This window comes from Mustelus asterias, chromosome 4 (assembly GCF_964213995.1).
Source record: "Mustelus asterias chromosome 4, sMusAst1.hap1.1, whole genome shotgun sequence".
Classification (NCBI taxonomy): domain Eukaryota; kingdom Metazoa; phylum Chordata; class Chondrichthyes; order Carcharhiniformes; family Triakidae; genus Mustelus; species Mustelus asterias.
In genome coordinates, this window is record NC_135804.1 from 54,650,800 (window position 1) to 54,668,367 (window position 17,568).

A 17,568-nucleotide genomic window follows, 5' to 3' on the forward strand; every position below is an offset into this window, starting at 1 on the left:
GCTAAGGTAATAATGTCTAATATCGTGATTGGACCCTCCAGTCTGATTGATGAGACTGGATGGGATATTAAAATGTTCAGAATAATATAATAATTTTACCTTGCAATATTAGCTCAGAGAGGACAGTCAACCCTCATTGACTGTGTCTCCCTCCTGATGCATGCATTAGCAAATAAATTCCTTTTCATTCTTTAACTATATACTGTCTTTCGCAGTCTGTGTATTGGTTGAGTAAGGTCAACTATATACAGGGCACCCCAGGGGGACACCTCAGAAAATTCTTCTTATAGGATGTCACTAGGATCTTTTCGGAAATGGACAAGCCCCTCACTTAGAGCCAAGCCTGGCAGGTGTCTGCAGGCAACTGGCCTTATGGGGGTGCCTCCTACACTCCCCCTCACTCCCATCCTCACTGCAGCCGCAGTTATCAGCGGCTCACAGATGCTGCCACTGGCCATATTGTGGAGGGGTTTCCAACAGGAGCCAGCATGTGAGAGAGGTTTCCAACAGAAGGCAGCATGTGAGAGAGGTTTCCAACAGAAGGCAGCATGTGAGACTCTCTCAGGTTGGGGAGGAGGCACTGGGGGAAGGGGTGCAGAGGGAAATGTTTTGAGAAAAGCCCCCACATCAATCTGCCCTTTCTCCATCTTCCCCCTCATGATCCACCCACATTTTCCTCCGAGCCAGGAGCTGGAGAACCCTTTGCTGAACTTCAGTGACTCCCTGGACTGTCGAAAGGAAACTTTCCTTTTCCTATTTAAGGATGCAGTCTGAATATGGAGGCTCAAACATGCTCTCGGTTGTCTACTGTGGTTCATGCTCCATTCAGGGGCCACTTGCTCTATGGACGTAGACATCAGCGGAAAGGCTTGAGACACCATGGCACTCATGTTAGAGACGGAGTCCTCCAGTCTCTCTCCATTCACATCTAGAGCTGCTGGAAAAGGTGGATAAACTCACTTATTTTCTGATGCTGCTCCAGAATTGTCCTGTTCATCAACAACACCCCCAGATGCAGCATCTACATCAAGCTGGGCAAAGCTTGGCGGCTCCTTCACTCTCCAATGGGGATTCTCCAAAGCTCTCCTTGTCCCCACCACCTCCTCCTTCTCATTGCTTCACCAAGGTGAGCTGGGTGTATATGTGACTCCCATGACAATGTTTGCTGACAGAGTGACCTACTCTTTCCCCAGGACCAGCTCCTGAGGGATTCTTGTAGGACTTGTTCTACAGGGAAGACATGAATTCAAACTGAGAAGGTGAACAGGGTTCAAGGCCATCATTGTGCATATCATTATCTCTCAGTGGCTGTCGACATCAAGTCAACATGAGTAAGTGTCTGGGTGGGTGATATATAATTTGGACCACCAGGAAGCTGGGATATCTCCATCACTCCATCTTTAATGGCCAGGCATGTTGGTATCTAGCCTATGTCGAGTGCCTCTTCCTCTGCAGCTGTCAGTATATAGGTGACTGGAGGGCTACTTCTCATCCTCTGCTGCTCCCTGGTGTTCTGTGATCTCTTCTCCCAGGATAGACAGGAGAGCCCTATGAGTAGGATCTGTGGAATGTATTGAGAAGCTAAAAGACCAACATTTGTGTAGGGTCAGTGTGAGGGATGGGTGTGACATGGCAATAAACTATCCAATATGGCTGTTCTGTAGAGAGAGGGATGGGTGCAAGGTTTGTTGGTCTAATGTGCAGAAGATTGGGGAAGGAGTGTGAAGGGTTTGCATTTGAATGTGCCATGTCTACTGCCCAAATGGCTCATTAAAACTCTTGTGCCAATGTATCCAAGAGCAAGGCATTACCCTCCTATAGCTGACTTCCTCTGCAACTTCCAGCTAATCCTGTTTGTTCCCTAATATTATATTCTTACTGAGATCCATTGGGAACAGAATCTCCCTGTGGGAGCTTCCAGCACAAAGCACGATGACTAGGACACACCTGAGAATTCTGACACAGTTTTCCCACATCTGTGAAGCTCTTAACTCTGTTCTGACACTTCTCGATTGTTTTCTATTCTCATCCTTACAAGGGCCTCTTTAAATAATGAAGCTGAAACAGTCTGCAGTGGGTTGTCATAAAGCCCACCCACTGTAATTGTTCCAGATACTCGGAATACAAAGGCTGTGTCTTGAATTAAAAAGCCACCCACAAACACACTGCTGAAACCTCCTGATTCCTGATGTGCTGTCAGCCCGCGCCCCCCCCCCCCCATTGTCAGTGGCTCTGACAGTCACCAAAGTCCAGAAAAATTCAAAAATCTCATTGCATTTCTAAATCAGTTCACATGGCTTTGGGCCCTCGTTAAGTCACATGAACTGAGCTGTTGTGCCATGTTGCACTGAGGTAATGATATACTGCCCTATAGGGTCCTTAAATGGAGGTTCCCCTCTTCTCTCTCCCTCCAATGGAAACTCAATGGGGTGTCTGGGAGCGGTGCCAATCAAGGACAAGGTTCCTTCATAAAGAAAGGATGGAAAAAGAGGATAGTTGAAATCAGATCACACCTGTGCATCCCCCTGGTGACCAGCTTGAACTCTGCCTGCCGAGGAAGCCTCACACCCCAAGACTCAGGAATCACAGACGGAAACCCAAAACTTAAAAAAGCAGAAGAGAATATGGGGCAACCATTTTGCTTTGCAAATCTTTTAAGTCCAGCTGGGAGCATTAAAGACTGTTGTGGTTTCCACTGCTCAGCGTGTGGTCTGACACTCTTGTTGGTTAGTACTGGTGTTGACATCTGCAATTATGTACATTTTGTACTGCATAACTTTAGATACAAAGATACTGTGTTTCTCTCCATCAAGTTGTGTCCTGCAAAGTCAATGAAAACATGACTGAATAATATACAATTACCACCATTAAGGGTATGGCAAGAAACTATATCCGCCTCCCAAAATAAAGCCCAAGCCCATTTTAACTTCAATGAAAATATGCAGGAAGAGTTTGAAGTTCTGTTGGGACCCGGTTTTACAGCGGTATAATCAGGGCTGGAGATTCAGTGGCTCCTAGACCAGCTTAGCACCGCTGCTCAAACGTCTCATTAAAACTCTTGCGCCAATGTATCCAGGAGCAAGGCATCACCCTCCTGTAGCTGACCTCCTCTGCAACTTGCAGCTAATCCTGTTTGTTCTCTGAGATTGTATTCTTACTCAGATCCAGTGCCGGATTTAGGCATAAGCTAAACAAGCTACAGCTTAGGGCCTCACAATCCGCAGGGGCCTCACAAAATTTCAGAAGGTTTACAATGAAGAGAACATTTAAGAGCGGATACCAGAAAAGAAAAAGAAAGCACCAGCTTGAAGCGCAACTCAAAAAATTACCAAAATTACCAAAGTCTATGAGAGAGATCAAGCCAGCCAAATGATAAATATGTAATCAGTAAATGCATTCATTTGAAAATAATTTGTATTTTTCACTTTAAATACCTTGCTATTAAATAATTAAAAGGCATAATTATGTTTTCAATTTTTTTGTGGCGACCCAAAGTCCTGTTTTGGTACACACCGTTTGTGAGACCTTTTGGTGTAACTTTTTAACAAGGGGCCTCCAAGCTTTATATAGCTTAGGGCCTCATCAAGTCTAAATCCGACACTGCTCAGATCCATGGGGAACAGAATCTCCCTGCGGGCACTTTAGCTCCAAGCACAATGAATAGGACACACCTGAGAATTCTGACAGTCTTCCCACATCTGTGAAGCTCTTAACTCTGTTCTGACACTTCTAGATTGTTTCCATTCTCATCCTTACAAGGGCCCCTTTAAATAATGAAGCTGAAATAGACTGAAGTGGGCCGTCATAAAGCCCACCCACTGTAGTTGTTCCAGAATCCTGGAAAAGAACTGGGGACCCTCAAAGTTACCGCATCGGCAGCTCGGAATGTGATTATCAGTCCCTTGGCAGCAGTTACGCCTGGAGGTTACAGCAAGTCAGTGAATGATGGGGGATTGAGAGCCAGCCAGCAGTTCAGACTGGAAGCTTGATGGGAGCACCTGCCTCTCGGTACCTGCGATGGGCAGGTCCAAGTCACCCTTCCAACACCGTCCTTGAACACTATAATGATGCTAAACCTGTTTTGGGATACACAATCTGTGGCTTTATTCAATTCAATGAACTTATGGGAAATAGATTCTGTCAGATAAATTGGTGAATTTGCTTTTGTTGCCAAAATACACTTTATGCAAAAAAATCTGAAAGACCATTTCAAACATTTCAAAATGACCATCACAGAAAGTATAATGATATTCAAGTTTTCTGCATAAATCACAGGTATTTCAACTTTTCCACAAAAATATGCTTTATTCGTAAAATTTCTGAAAAGTTGATCACTTAATGGACACTTTTTAGCACCTTCTCAGCCTTCTGTATCCCTTTGTCCCATTCCACCTCCTCCCACCCTCATAATATAAATCTCCGCTGATTCTCTTTGCTCTTAGCTCTGACGAAGGGTCATCTAGGCTCGAAACATTGGCTCAATTCTCTCCCCACAGATGCTGTCAGACCTGCTGAGCTTTTCCAGCATTTTCTGTTTTTGTTGCAGATTCCAGCATCTGCAGTATTTTGCTTTTATCTTAATATTTATGAACAAGCCGCCTCTGTGGACAAGGCAGAGGGGTTGGGGCGAGTTTGGGATGGGAGAAGTGATTGAACCTCTGTTTAACGGCATTTATCTTTCGGGCAGATCTCGCAGTTTCTGTATGTGTGGGCGCGATGCTTCATCTGCAGAGCAGCCAATAAGCACAGTCAGGCTCTGGGTACAAACCGCAATTTGAAGCGGACTGCCGGTGAGGGGGGAGCTCTGGGGGGGGGGGGGGGCGGGGGGGCAGGGGCCTCTTTCCTCAGTAACAGCAGCAGCTGTACCGTTTAACTGCCAGCTCTCAACATGGGAAAGTGGATTTCCCTGCGCTCTGTGCTCACCGCCTCAATCCTCTCTGCAGGTGTGTCCCAGAAACTAAAGCGCAATATCTTCCCATTCAAGAATGTTTGACAGTTTAATTCTCTTTCAACGGCGTTCCCTCCGATCATTTGGGGACGTAAAAGGTTTCAGTGAGTCCTGAGCTTGTGCAAGATGCTGTATAAATCTCAAACCTAGGGAAAGGCCTATAGTGTGAAATGTTAACTCTGTCACCCTCACTCGATAGGTTCTGCCCACCCTGCTGAGTGTTTGCAGTGTGTATCTTCTTCCATTTCTGATACTCTTTCTCTCTCCACAGTTGCTGGGAATCCCACTTTCCGTGTGGGTCAACACCCGGACACGCTGAACAAGAGCAGAGGCTCCAATGTGACTTTCTACTGCAGCTTCTCATTTGCCCGGGACATCTCCACTGTCCGGGTGAACTGGTGGAGAGAGGGCGAGCGGAGCTTCCTCCAGGCAAAAAGTGACAGAAGATATCGGTTTGAAATACGGAATAAAGCCAGCGCAGTCTTTGTGCTCCTGGATGCGGATGTCCCGGACTCCGGCCGGTATTACTGTAGAGTTAGCAACGCGGGCAAAGCGGACAATGGAACCGGCACAAGGCTGCTGGTTAGCGGTGAGTGACTGACAGCTGAAAATATCCCCTGCAAAGTGACAACACAGTAAGAAGTCTCACAAAAGCAGGTTAAAGTCCAACAGGTTTATTTGGTAGTAAAATCCACTAGCTTTCGGAGCGCTTGCTGCTCCTTCGTCAGGTGAGTGGGCAACCCTGGGAAATGTAACTGGAGCTCATCCCGCCACTGCAAGCCCAGTCTCAGTCCTTAGTGAGGTTACAGATTAGTCAGAGAGATAGATTAGGGTCAGCTCAGCGATTCTAAACATTAACACTGAAATCATTGACCGGGGTCAGGAGTGCTCTCCCTGGTAGTGAGCTGGAGGCAGCTTCAATCAAGGCATTAAAGAGGGTGTTGGATGTTTATTTGAATAGAAACAATGTGCAGGGATACGGGGACTATCTGCAATAATCCTGGATTTTATTGGAATATTTGTTTGGGGACTGAGTACCCCGGAGCTAAAGGGTTTGCTTTCCTCTGGGAATCCTGCCGATGGAGGGTCGCTGTCTCAGCCCCTAAGCTGCAACTTTCAATTTAAGAAGAGACTTTAACCCGAGCGGGGACTGGACTTTCTGTTCGTCTGAGGGTGAAATCCATGAACCCAGGTAATTGGTCCAATCTAATGGCTTCAATCTTCAGTCCCCCTCCCTTCAATTCTTCCCACCTGTTGCTCAGAAAGTCACCCAGGTTCAAATCTTGTGAAATATTCATGACTTTTCCCTGAGTAATAACGGCTCCTGGATCCCTACTGGATATTGGACGGGCAATGTGTCTGATAAGACCAGTCTTCGCCTGTCCATCTCACCACCAAAAATCTAAACTGGACAAAATATATTCAAACACAGAATGAGAATCCAGCAAATGATACGAGAGTAAATAAAACTGTGAGCTTTTCAGTATTTTTAAAATCTTTCGCCTGAAAATGACTGAGGGGGACCTGGAATAAAATTCCTCCCACTCATTAGCAGAGGTATTAACTCGTTTATTTCACGTCATAAATTTGCAATGATTCAAGGTTTGAACAAGTTAACTCATTTGTAAGATTTCACAGACACTTGTTTATCAAATTTCTCCCTCGGTCATTTTCCTTTTGGTTGTTGTTGCATTTGTCAAAAACTTCATTTCTGACCTGGATTAAATAACATTAAAATCGGAACCATTGACAGAATGTTAAATAAATTCATCTGGAAATGAAGTTGTATCACAACAAGTAGAGAAGGAAAGTCATTCAGTTTCACGGAAGAGAAAGATCCCGTTCTTTTTCCGAAAAGGAGTTCCAGGAATTAGTCTCATCCCGAGATCCAGCTGCTGATGCTCAGAATGAGTTTAGGATGGTTTGGAAATCTCTCGGAGAGAAGGTAGTTCATCTTCAGATACGTTCAGGAGTGAGACTGGATCCATCTTCCCGCTGTGTGTCTGTTTTACTTGGACATTTGAAGCTGCTTTCTTCATCGCTGTCCCTGCACCAGCCTCACACCGAGAGACTCTTTCCCGTTTCTCCCGGGATCTCTCGCCTCATTCTGTAAATCCAACCCTCTCTGCAGAGCTGTCACCTCAGTGGAAATATAAAGGGTCCAGGGCACGGCCATGTGACCGACACATTAGAGGGCAGCATGGTGGCACAGTGGTTAGCACTGCTGCCTCATAGCTCCAGGGACCTAGGTTCAATTCCCAGCTTGGGTCACTGTGTGTCTGGAGTTTGCATGTTCTCCCCGTGTCTGCGTGGATTTCCTGCGGGTGCTCCGGTTTCCTCCCACAGTCCAAAGATGTGCGGGTTAGGTGCATTGGCCTTGCTAAATTGCCCTTTATTGCCCCTTAGTGTCCCGGGCTGTGTATGTTAGAGGGATTAGCAGGGTAAATATGTGGGATTTCAGGGATAGGGCCTGGGTGGGATTGTGGTCGGTGCAGACTCGATGGGCCAAATAGCCTCCTTCTGCACTGTAGGGATTCTATGATTCTATGACACTATCTGGATATTAAAGGGTGACTCGTGTGTTAAGTCTCACACCATGGCCAAACAGTCAGAGTAGCAAGCAGAGGGGGTGAACTGAGTGTTCAGCGCCTTATAAAGAAGTCAGTTTGCATTTCGAACGCACCAGCAGAGCATTAATAGTAAAAGGTGTTTATTATTAAAATAGGGAAGAGATTGGTGACGATTTCAACTGTTGAATGACTGATACGAACCTATTTGCAAAATGTATTCAGTTTATTCATTTTATTCCGTGTGACACATTAGACCATTCAGGGCTTTGAAATCATCAGGAGTGTACTCAGAATGACTCAAATTCCTTCTGATATTTTAGTAATTTCTGTCGCGCTTTCCACCTGCACAAAGAGGTGTCTCCATGTCCTCACAGAGCACAGTTCAGTTGTGCTCAGGAGCAGGAGGGAGAAAACCAGAGCGAAAGAGAGAGAGGAGGTTTTTTGAAGGCTAGAATGAGTTGCTGCCGGATTATAGGTGTTGGAGAGAGAGTTGGAGTTCCCGTGGAGTTGAATGGGCCGCTGCTGACGGGATCAAACAACAGTGAACGGGCCAAAATTGAACCAACTGAGCATGTCCGGCTGGGCATTACCAACATGGGATGGGGGCAGTCAACGGACAGATTTGAATATAAGGACGAGGATTTTGAATTCGATTGTTAGGAGTGGGGAAGGGGGGGGGAGGAGGAATCAGGGGAACTCGACACGCGCTGGGTAGGGGGAGGAGGGCGGGTTCCTTACTCTGAAATAGTTCATTGGGGAACTTTATTCCTCAAGGTGGTCACTGTTAACCAGGCTTTAGCAGAAGAGGGAGAGAAGGAGGGAGGACTGGAAGGTGCAGAGTTTGATCTGTTTTTGTCCTCAGGGGATGTTGGGTAAAAGACTGGGCTTGCAATTGATCAGTAAAGCTAGCTTTACATTTCCAGGCTGCTTGGTTCTGTGTAGAGATGAAAAATGAAGATGTCTTTTACAGCGTTACCGATATTTAGCCCGGAGGCACTTTTGGCAGATTCCATATCTGAAGATCAGAAATATCAGCGGGAAAGGTGGAGACAGCTTTGGGATCCAGCGAAAAGCTGGAGAGTTAGAAGAGGGAGCATCCTCAGCTTCTATACTGAGCCTTGCCCACACCTCCAGTTGATATTCCAGAAGATTTGGATATAAATGAAGAAAGAGATCTCAATCATTGAACACGGTACTCAGAGTGATGGCCAGTCACTAGAAGCGGCTGGTGACAATATAATCTCAGCTAACTTTGACATACTGTGAGGATCTCAAAGTTGGGACACAGCTGGCTGGGGCTGATGAGGTTAACAGTGTTGGAGGCAATGGGGAAGTTGCTGCAGAGGCAGCAGTAATCTGTTCCAAGCAACTTTATTCATGACTTCCACCAGTACGGTCCATATTGTAGCAACCTGAGTGGAGCGACTCAGACAAGGAGTGGGAATAGATTTTAAACATGTGCCTCAGATCAGAATGAGCAAGTTAATGGTATTTGGAGAGAATGATAGGGTCAAAAAGGCAACAAAAAACTGCCCTTGTCTTTAAGCTGTGGGAAACAGCTCCAGATAACCGTACCAAGAATGTATTCACTCGGTGCCAACAGCTTGATGTGGAGATTGGCTCATTGCTCTAAACCCTCTATCAGAATGGGTTGCCGGGGCTACATCCACACCGCCCCCCCCCCCCCCCCCCGGATTCTTCTCCGCCTCAGCAACCCATCCAATCCGAGTCTAACAGGAAACTAATTACAACAATCGAGTTGGCCGTCATTCATTAGACCCGCTGCATGGGCACGCGAACTGTGCAATGCGTACCCACAAACAGGAGGATGTCCAATATCAACCAATAACTTTTATCTGAAATACACAGCCTGAGAGAGCAGTAGAAATAAACAGAGAAACAAAAAGTATATTCGACACAAAAAGCACTCTCCTTGTACACTATCATTACCCCAAATCACCGCACGTACCATCACCGTTTCTTCTCAGAGGTTTATCTAGAAACGGCCACATTAATATACCAGGTATGAGTTCCTGTATTATTCAGAGTTAAACATCATTTTTGGCCCTTCGCTTTTAGCAGTTTTGATGGATCGAGAGTTGTTCACTCAATCTAAAAACAATGGAATGAGTTTATTCAAGAAAAAGGGGAGTGTTGTAGCTGGGAACAGAATGAGAGCTTTCTCCATTCCCTTCGGAACCGGGTGAGGCCTAACCTTCCCATAGGGACATGGGAACATTAGGAGGCCATTCAGCCCCATGGAACCTGTGTTGCCAGCCCATACGATCATTGTTCGTCATTGACTTCATTTCACACACCCGCCTTTGGCTAACAAAGATCTCACCAATCACAGATTTAAAATGTAAAACTGGTGTAATGATTCCTTTGGAGGTGAAATTTCCTTATTTCGCTTCTGAAATGTCTGGCTCGAATTTTTAGACTTTACCCCGGGGTCCTAAACTCCCCAAGCAGCAGAAATTGTTTCCAGCTATCGCCCCTAGCTCTTCCTCTGAATATTTTGAAATCGCCCCTTAACCTTTTAAACTCAAGGGAATGCAACCCCAGTTTCTGTGACTGATTGAAGTGCAGATATCATCCGGGTAAATCTCCACTCGCTTCAATGTATCCGTCCTTTAATGTGTTCAGAATTGTTCACAGTTACGTCAGGTGTGGTCTTTGCATTGCTGGCCTTTTAAATTGTGTTCCAAAACAATTCATGACATTTTAATCGTTGATGTACCTGGACACCGTCTCCCACCTGCCCCCCCCCCCCCCCCCCCACCCGACAATAGCTTTTCACCATTTACAATAAACTCTTCTCTCCTTTTTTACCTCCCAGGGGATAGACCTCATATTTACCAATGTTGAAATCTATTTGATACAGTTTTACCCCCTCACTTGGAATTATGAAGAAATATTGATCGACTATGTTCTCAATGTCTGTGTCTTAGGCAAATGTGGATAGGTGGCTTTCTATCGCACCATCGAAATCGCCAACGATTCAATAAGTGACTAGTTGAGGCCTCAACTCAGATCCCTGTCAAATCAGAGTATCTGCCCATTATCCCAATCTCAGTCTCCTGTGCCTCGCGCGATTTCAATAATCAGCCTTCAATTCCATGGATTTTAATCCTGTACAAGAGTTGGAAATTCCCACACAACAAATCTTGCTGGGTTAACGGCAAATTACTGCGGATGCTGGAATCTGAAACAAAAACAGAAAATGCTGGAAAATCTCAGCAGGTCTGACAGCATCTGTGGAGAGAGAATAGAACCAACGTTTCGAGTCTAGATGACTCTTGCTGTCAAACCCGCTGAGATTTTTCAGCAAATATTGCTGGGTATTTTTCCTATTGATTTATAACCAAGTCTAGGCACAGAGTCCGATCAGTGAATTAACCCGAGTCATTCCAATGGCTCTGCAATTATTTAGAATATGAATGTAAATGCAGTGCAAATTCAAACCTCTGTCGCGCTCCAGTGTCTTTGTGAAGAGTTTAGCGGGCTCAGTAGATGTCAGAAATTGGATAAGATTCGGGCATTGAGAATGGAAGCTGCTTTTATTCTGGTCGGGATTAGGAAACAAGGCGGGGAGCCTCCCCCTGTCCCAGTTTCTAATTCCAGAGCCATTCTCCCGTCGTAACTTCGGCGGAAAGCCGGGAGTAATGGCTCTGACTTTGGCCTCCTTCACAAGTAAACACCAATATTACAAAGGTAACTGGAATCGGGAGAAAATAATTAAGGATCGCGATGTGAATACGAGTGAGAGAAATAATTGAATACGAAAAAGATACATGTTTTCAAAGTGAAATGAAGCCAAGAGAACGATTAAAGCCGGGTTTGAATGAAATCTGATGAATTTCCATCAAAATAATGTGACCTTTCTCTCCTCCGCTCCGAAGTTCCCCCCGATTCTCCGCAGATTGTCCCCACTCTCTTTGGAAAAGAGTCAGCAGTTTTCCTCAGGCTCGCCTGTAACACCGGCACCCTTCACTCCAAGGAGCTGAGCATCAGATGGTTTGTGAACGGCACCGAGGTTGTAACGGGGACCCGTACAGAGGCACAGCCAGCAGGACCGGGTGAACTCTTCCAGCTTTCCAGCTTTCTGGAGGAATCCCAGCCTGTGCAGAATGGGACAGTTTATACCTGCCGAGTCTCCTACCTGGATAGCCAGATGCAAACCCATTACACCTACATTTCCAGTCTGGACGGTATGGCCACTTTAACAGGTCGCGAATCTTGCACACCTTGTTAATTGATGTGATGGACAGCATTGAATTTTAGATTTCCCGGGACGCACTGGGTGGGAAAATCTCCTGCTTTTATCGGGAGGGGAAATGATCACATCCGTTCTGGGGACTGAAATGAATCGATAATTTAGATTGGAATCCTAGGTGATATTTTGGGTGACTCCCGCCTTAGTGACAATGAAAGCGGCACTGACTTTATTGTTCAGTGCAGACTTTACTAAGTGGCCAGAACCGTCCATGTGGAATGTACTGGCTGAAAGGGTGGATGGGGGGAATAAGAATTTTCTAAAGGCTATTGGATATAAATCGGAAAAAAAAGGGATTTATAAGGAAGAGAGATCCGAATGGGAATAACTGGATTAGTCTTCCATAGGCAGGAGGGGCCGAGTGGCCTCCTCTCGTGCTGTATGTTTGCCCTATTAGCGGCATTTCCCATTCCCAGTAGAAGCGGCTAGTTGAAATGTTCTGGGCGCGTGTTTTTAAGCATTAGAGTGATCCAGTAACATCCATTCCCCACTTTGGGGCCAGGAGCTGGCTGGAAGCATTGAAATAAGAGATGGTCACAGCCGCTCACACTCGCAGCGCTGATGCCAGCAGACAGAGTGTTATAATAGAACCCGTGCATTTTATATTAACACAAAAGATCACCAACCTAACAGGCAACCTCATTCGAAGTCACTCGGATGGCATTGGCCTTCATTGATCAGAAAGTGTTAATAGCGCACCCATATTCAGAGAGTGAAGAACCCAAAAACCAATATCTAGTTTTTGCAGCAACAATGTGATCTGGAATTGAACAAGCCACGTGCATTCATGTGATACATGTCGCTGCTTAAATTGCTTCAAGAAAAGAACTCTTCCCCCAAATGCCTTCTCGCAAACTTGAAACCTCTTCAAGGTATAGCAATACCCTTACGCTTTGGGAAAGCTTCTGTCCCTGTAGTTGAGAAATTAAAATAGAAACTGTTCGATTTTAAATGGCATTGACACGTTTTAGCAGGGGTTGAGCAAAGCCCAGGGAAGACTGAACTTTTACAGTGAATGGGGGCACAATTAGAACGGGAGAGGTAAATTAAACGGTAAATTGAGACGGTAAATTAAAACATGTCTCCTTTACTCAATACCCCATTGTCATCCTGACAATTTTAACAATACATGTGTATTTCTAACCAGTATTATTTGAACCCACTATGTTTACTTACCAGGATGTGGTAACAGTCAGATTAAATCATACTGTTACTGTGTATCAGTGCTTGAATTAAGTGTTGAAAGATGCATATGTTGTATTGTTTACACATTTCCTGTGGTGTAATATAACTATTACATTGAGTTAAATATGTGCACTTTGACATTTTGCAGAGCGAAAATCAGATGTTGTACCCTGGTGGATCTATATCTGTATCGGGAGTGGGGCTCTCCTTCTGCTCCTGATTATTACATCAATTCTGTGTAAATTCTGTGTGTGCAGAGGTAAGCATGCTGGAATTTGCTAAATGGTTTTGATTTCGAATTTTCAATATATTTGATTTTTAACACAAGTTACAATAGACTGAAGTGAAGTAAGTGAATTATATTTGTCTGAAGTAACTGTATTCATGGATTTCAACAACACGTTTAGTGAACACTGAGGGTCTGTAAGTATGGAGAAGTCTTCAGTGATGAATGCTAAAGCATTTATTGTGCATCACTAGACAACCTCTTCAGTTGCTAGGCATGCCATCCACATGTGAATTGAATACATTTTGTAGGATCTCAGTAAATGTAAGAGAGGCAAACAGATGAATCACTGCCACAGATATTTACACTATGTATTGCATCAAGTATCCTAACATGACATATTTCACAGTGCAGTCCTGTAGCCTAGTTCTGCCCCATGGTAAATATGACAGAAAAGAGTGGTATGTATAATTACTGCAAGCGAAGTATGTTATGCTGCCCTGGAGTCATATTGTTTCCTTGCAAATCTACAAGTAAAATTTGGTAACTCTCCTTTATCCCAAATGCTTACATGTTAGATTTTCTCAAGGGCTTTTTAAAACAATAAATTCTGCACTTTATCAATAGCAAAGGCCATAAAGTAACCAAGTTGCATAAGTTACATCAGGTTAAAGGTCCACTGGTTCCAATACATCCAAAGGCCATGGACCATATCAACTCATAACCTAGATAAAGGATACTATCCAAATATTGGGAACATTCCCATCCACCCTCACAATCTAGATATTGGGGATCATCTTGTCTTCCTTCATAAGCTTGAATAAGAGACCAGCTTGTGATGTTGAAGCTAATTGGATCCATCAAGTAAAGTTAGTAATTAACTAAATTTAATTAGATTAATTCATATTCAGGTCATTTGCTTTGAGCAACAGCTGGTACTGACTCTAATAATTATTACTGAGACTCATTTGATTGCCAACTGATATTAATCAGGTTGTTCTGAACTGATCTGTAGATTTTGTTTTCAAGTGAGGTGATGAGAAATGAATCATTAAAATGAATCAATGAAAGATTATGGTAATAATTAGTGGACATCTGGTTTGAAAAATAAGAGTTCTATTAGATTGTGAAATTGAGATGTTTCCATTAATTGATGTAGCTCAAAGGCAGTAGTGCATTGAAAGGCAATTTGCTGATGTTTAAAGTTTTAAGTCATATTATTTACTATCCATTTATTCTAGGCAAAAAGAGAAAAAAAGAGAAAAGATGCGTTCAGGAAAAGCAGGTAACTTGCCAATAAGCATTTTAAAATAAGCTCTTCTGAAATCCCTTAATGAATTTTGTGTAAAATAAAATATCCTAAACAACAAAAAAGAGAATTGAGATTATGCAGCAAAGGTTTTCACTGGATCTTGCTGTGGACATTCCACCTTGAGTCCTGGGCATGGTTAGAATGTAATACATAGAAATTATTATGTTCCCTTTGTTATCTTGTAGGATTATTTATTGAGTGACTTTCATTTATATATAATATGTGTATATGTATATTTAATCATTCTCCTGGAAGTACTAACTCATGCTGGAGTATAACTTTATAGACTGGGTTTCGTCTGGTACCTTATTGAAGTGACATTACATGTATGAACCTCAACAGTGAGGCCCTAATTTTAACCGGGGATTGGAGGAAATGTACACAAGTACTGAAGTGAGCAACACAATGGAGACATTGAGAATCAACCAATTTTAATGTGTGGACCTCATTTCATCAAATTATATCAGTCTTGCCCAAATATGCCAATTTGTTATCTGGCTGGCACATGGGAGTGGCAATCCAGCAGGGTCAGGGTTGCAGCCAAGTACTCACAGGAAAGGTGGCTGGCAGTCAGGTAAATAGTGAAGGCAGAAAAAGCCTGGGCCAAGCACAATCCATTTCCTTGTGGGGCACAGAGGGATTTAGATACTGTCAAAATCAATCTCCTGTCAATCTCTTTTGTACTATTGTCTTGCAGCATATGCAAAAAGCAGCTAATTGCAAGATGGTATATACAGCTATGGATTTCAGCAGCCTTGCTAAAGACACAAAGTACCAGCAGATGGAAAAGAGAAAAGCATGTCCCCATCTGCCACCGAGAAACCAGCAGAGAGGTGACAAGGTCATTTATGCAACACCCGCACTCAAACAACACCAGGGCAGAAAGATGGGCCACTCTGTGCAATGAACACAAGCACAACATATCAGTTACTTGCAAGAAGTTGCTTCTACAAACTTAGCTGGTCCTGAGATAACAGTTCAAATATATATACTTGCGTCACTTTTTATAGAGCTCATTAAAACCAAATATTTTCTTACTGTCCCTTCATGAATGTTGCTGAATAACAGCTTTTTGAGTTATAAATATAACAAATAATATGATGACAATTGATGTTAGTGACAATAGCTTCATTAGTGTTAGGCAGCAATTGTCTTAATGTCGCACTCTGTAAAGGAACTGTGGGGTTTACGTGAATTAAAACTAGAAACTGAAATTGGCTTGGTATCAAATTGCAAGAAAAATGTCCAAACCTCTCCCCTCCCCTCAACACTGACATTCTTACCTTGAAAAGCTCAAAGTATGCTAGAAATCAAAACCTGCACAGTACACTCTCAGAACTATTTGACTATTTTGTTCCTCTTGGTTGAGTGGGTTTACCTGCAGAACTGATAGCAAATGTTGCTGAGGGATTGAAATAATATTTTTGGAAAATAAGTTGTGAGGACATAAAACGAAGCAATGATTGTGAACGTAGAGAGATGTTTTGTGCAGAGCCAACAGAGAAAATTATAAAGTAAATAATGTCAACAGCTAAGTTTAATGAGCAACTTCTTCACACACAGAGTGTGTGGTGAATAAGTGTTGTTCAGATCAATCCTTCCACAGATCATATACAGTTTGGGCTGTGATGTACTCCTCTCCAAGTACAAATGAGCAGTTAAGTTGAGACCAGATTGTAAACCAACAAAACATGAATACAAGAGAGCACATTAATTTGCACCATTCCACTAAAACCCATTTGGTCTCAAGACCTCAGAATGTCTTCCAGATAATGTTTAATATATGGCCACATATAACCACATATTTATGTGGCTATTCAGGCCATTGTGCCTAGGCCAGCCCTTTGAAAGTGCTATTGAATTACTCCCACTCCTTTCAGAATCTTTTTTAATAAAACAGCTAATTGTAGTGTCAATTGCTTCTGATGGGAATCCGTATCAGAGATCAATTATTTCCATGCTAAAATAATATATTTGAGCCACAGCAATTTTCAATTACTTTCTGTTCCCGACAGTTTTCTCTGCCCACTACTCACTGCTGTTTCCTGCTTTCTGATACAGCCGACACATTTGCCATTATTTTCAAGAACTTCTCCCATCCTGCCTGCCACTGGAGTTCTTGTGGCCGGGGGGACGGACAATGTAAAGGTCCATTGAAGTTGGGCGGGAATCTCAGGTTTTCAGGCGAGCCCAGCCGGAGAATCCCGCGAAGTATGTCTCACAAATGGAACTGGATAAAGTTACTTGCTAATGAATTGGTATACACCTCAAATTGTTAGAGTGTTCCGACTGATGTACATTGAGCATTAGCCATTTGCATGTATTGCAATTGTAGAACATGCTCCGTGTTCAGGAGCAAATAGGAATTGGGCTTGATGGTAGAATCATAATCTACATGCATGGTTGGGGACATCATGACTGCAGGTGGATGGGCAGCCTGCTGTGTAAGTCTGATTGGCATAGTGGCCATGTCAGTGGTGTAAAAGAGTTTCAATGCTACAAGAATGTAACTAGTTAATACCACACCAATCCACGGTTAAGGCAGATATTACAACAGTGCACATAAATAACAAAAAACAACATTTTGATCTTATCTTGAGATTATAGAAGGTTAATACATTAGTGCCGAGAGATCAAAGTCAGTGGTTTTAGTGATTGTTGAGTATGTCCTGTGTAGCTCGAGAACTCAATGAGTAAATTTGGTGTGTATACCTCTGCTTTGTAAATTCTATCTAAATAAAGGTTCCTATTTCTGTAACTGGAGTCTCAGGGTGTAACATCACTTCAGTTTAAGTCACACAGTAGACTGGATAAGTCCTCGTGCATTCAATTTGCATTCACATGTTTCATAAAACTAATATTTCATTTCAGACACAGAGGTGTCTCTGTGCCTTGTTCGGGAGCAGATTTCCACTCCATCTGACGAAGGAGCAGGGCTCCGAAAGCTAATGGCATTTGCTACCAAATAAACCTGTTGGACTTTAACCTGGTGTTGTTAAAACTCTTACTGTGTTTACCCCAGTCCAACGCCGGCATCTCCACATCGGACTG

The 17,568-nt window shown here is 43.5% G+C and overlaps 1 gene segment (V, D, J or C); it reads left to right on the top strand.

The window, feature by feature from the left end:
- The first annotated feature begins 4,836 nt into the window (after positions 1-4,836).
- On the top strand, positions 4,837-17,273 carry LOC144492291 (immunoglobulin heavy constant gamma 2-like). The segment is given in 6 exon segments: positions 4,837-4,943; positions 5,220-5,537; positions 11,421-11,729; positions 13,128-13,238; positions 14,447-14,490; positions 15,215-17,273. Coding segments are annotated over 6 exon segments (1,047 nt in total).
- Positions 17,274-17,568: the final 295 nt, after the last annotated feature.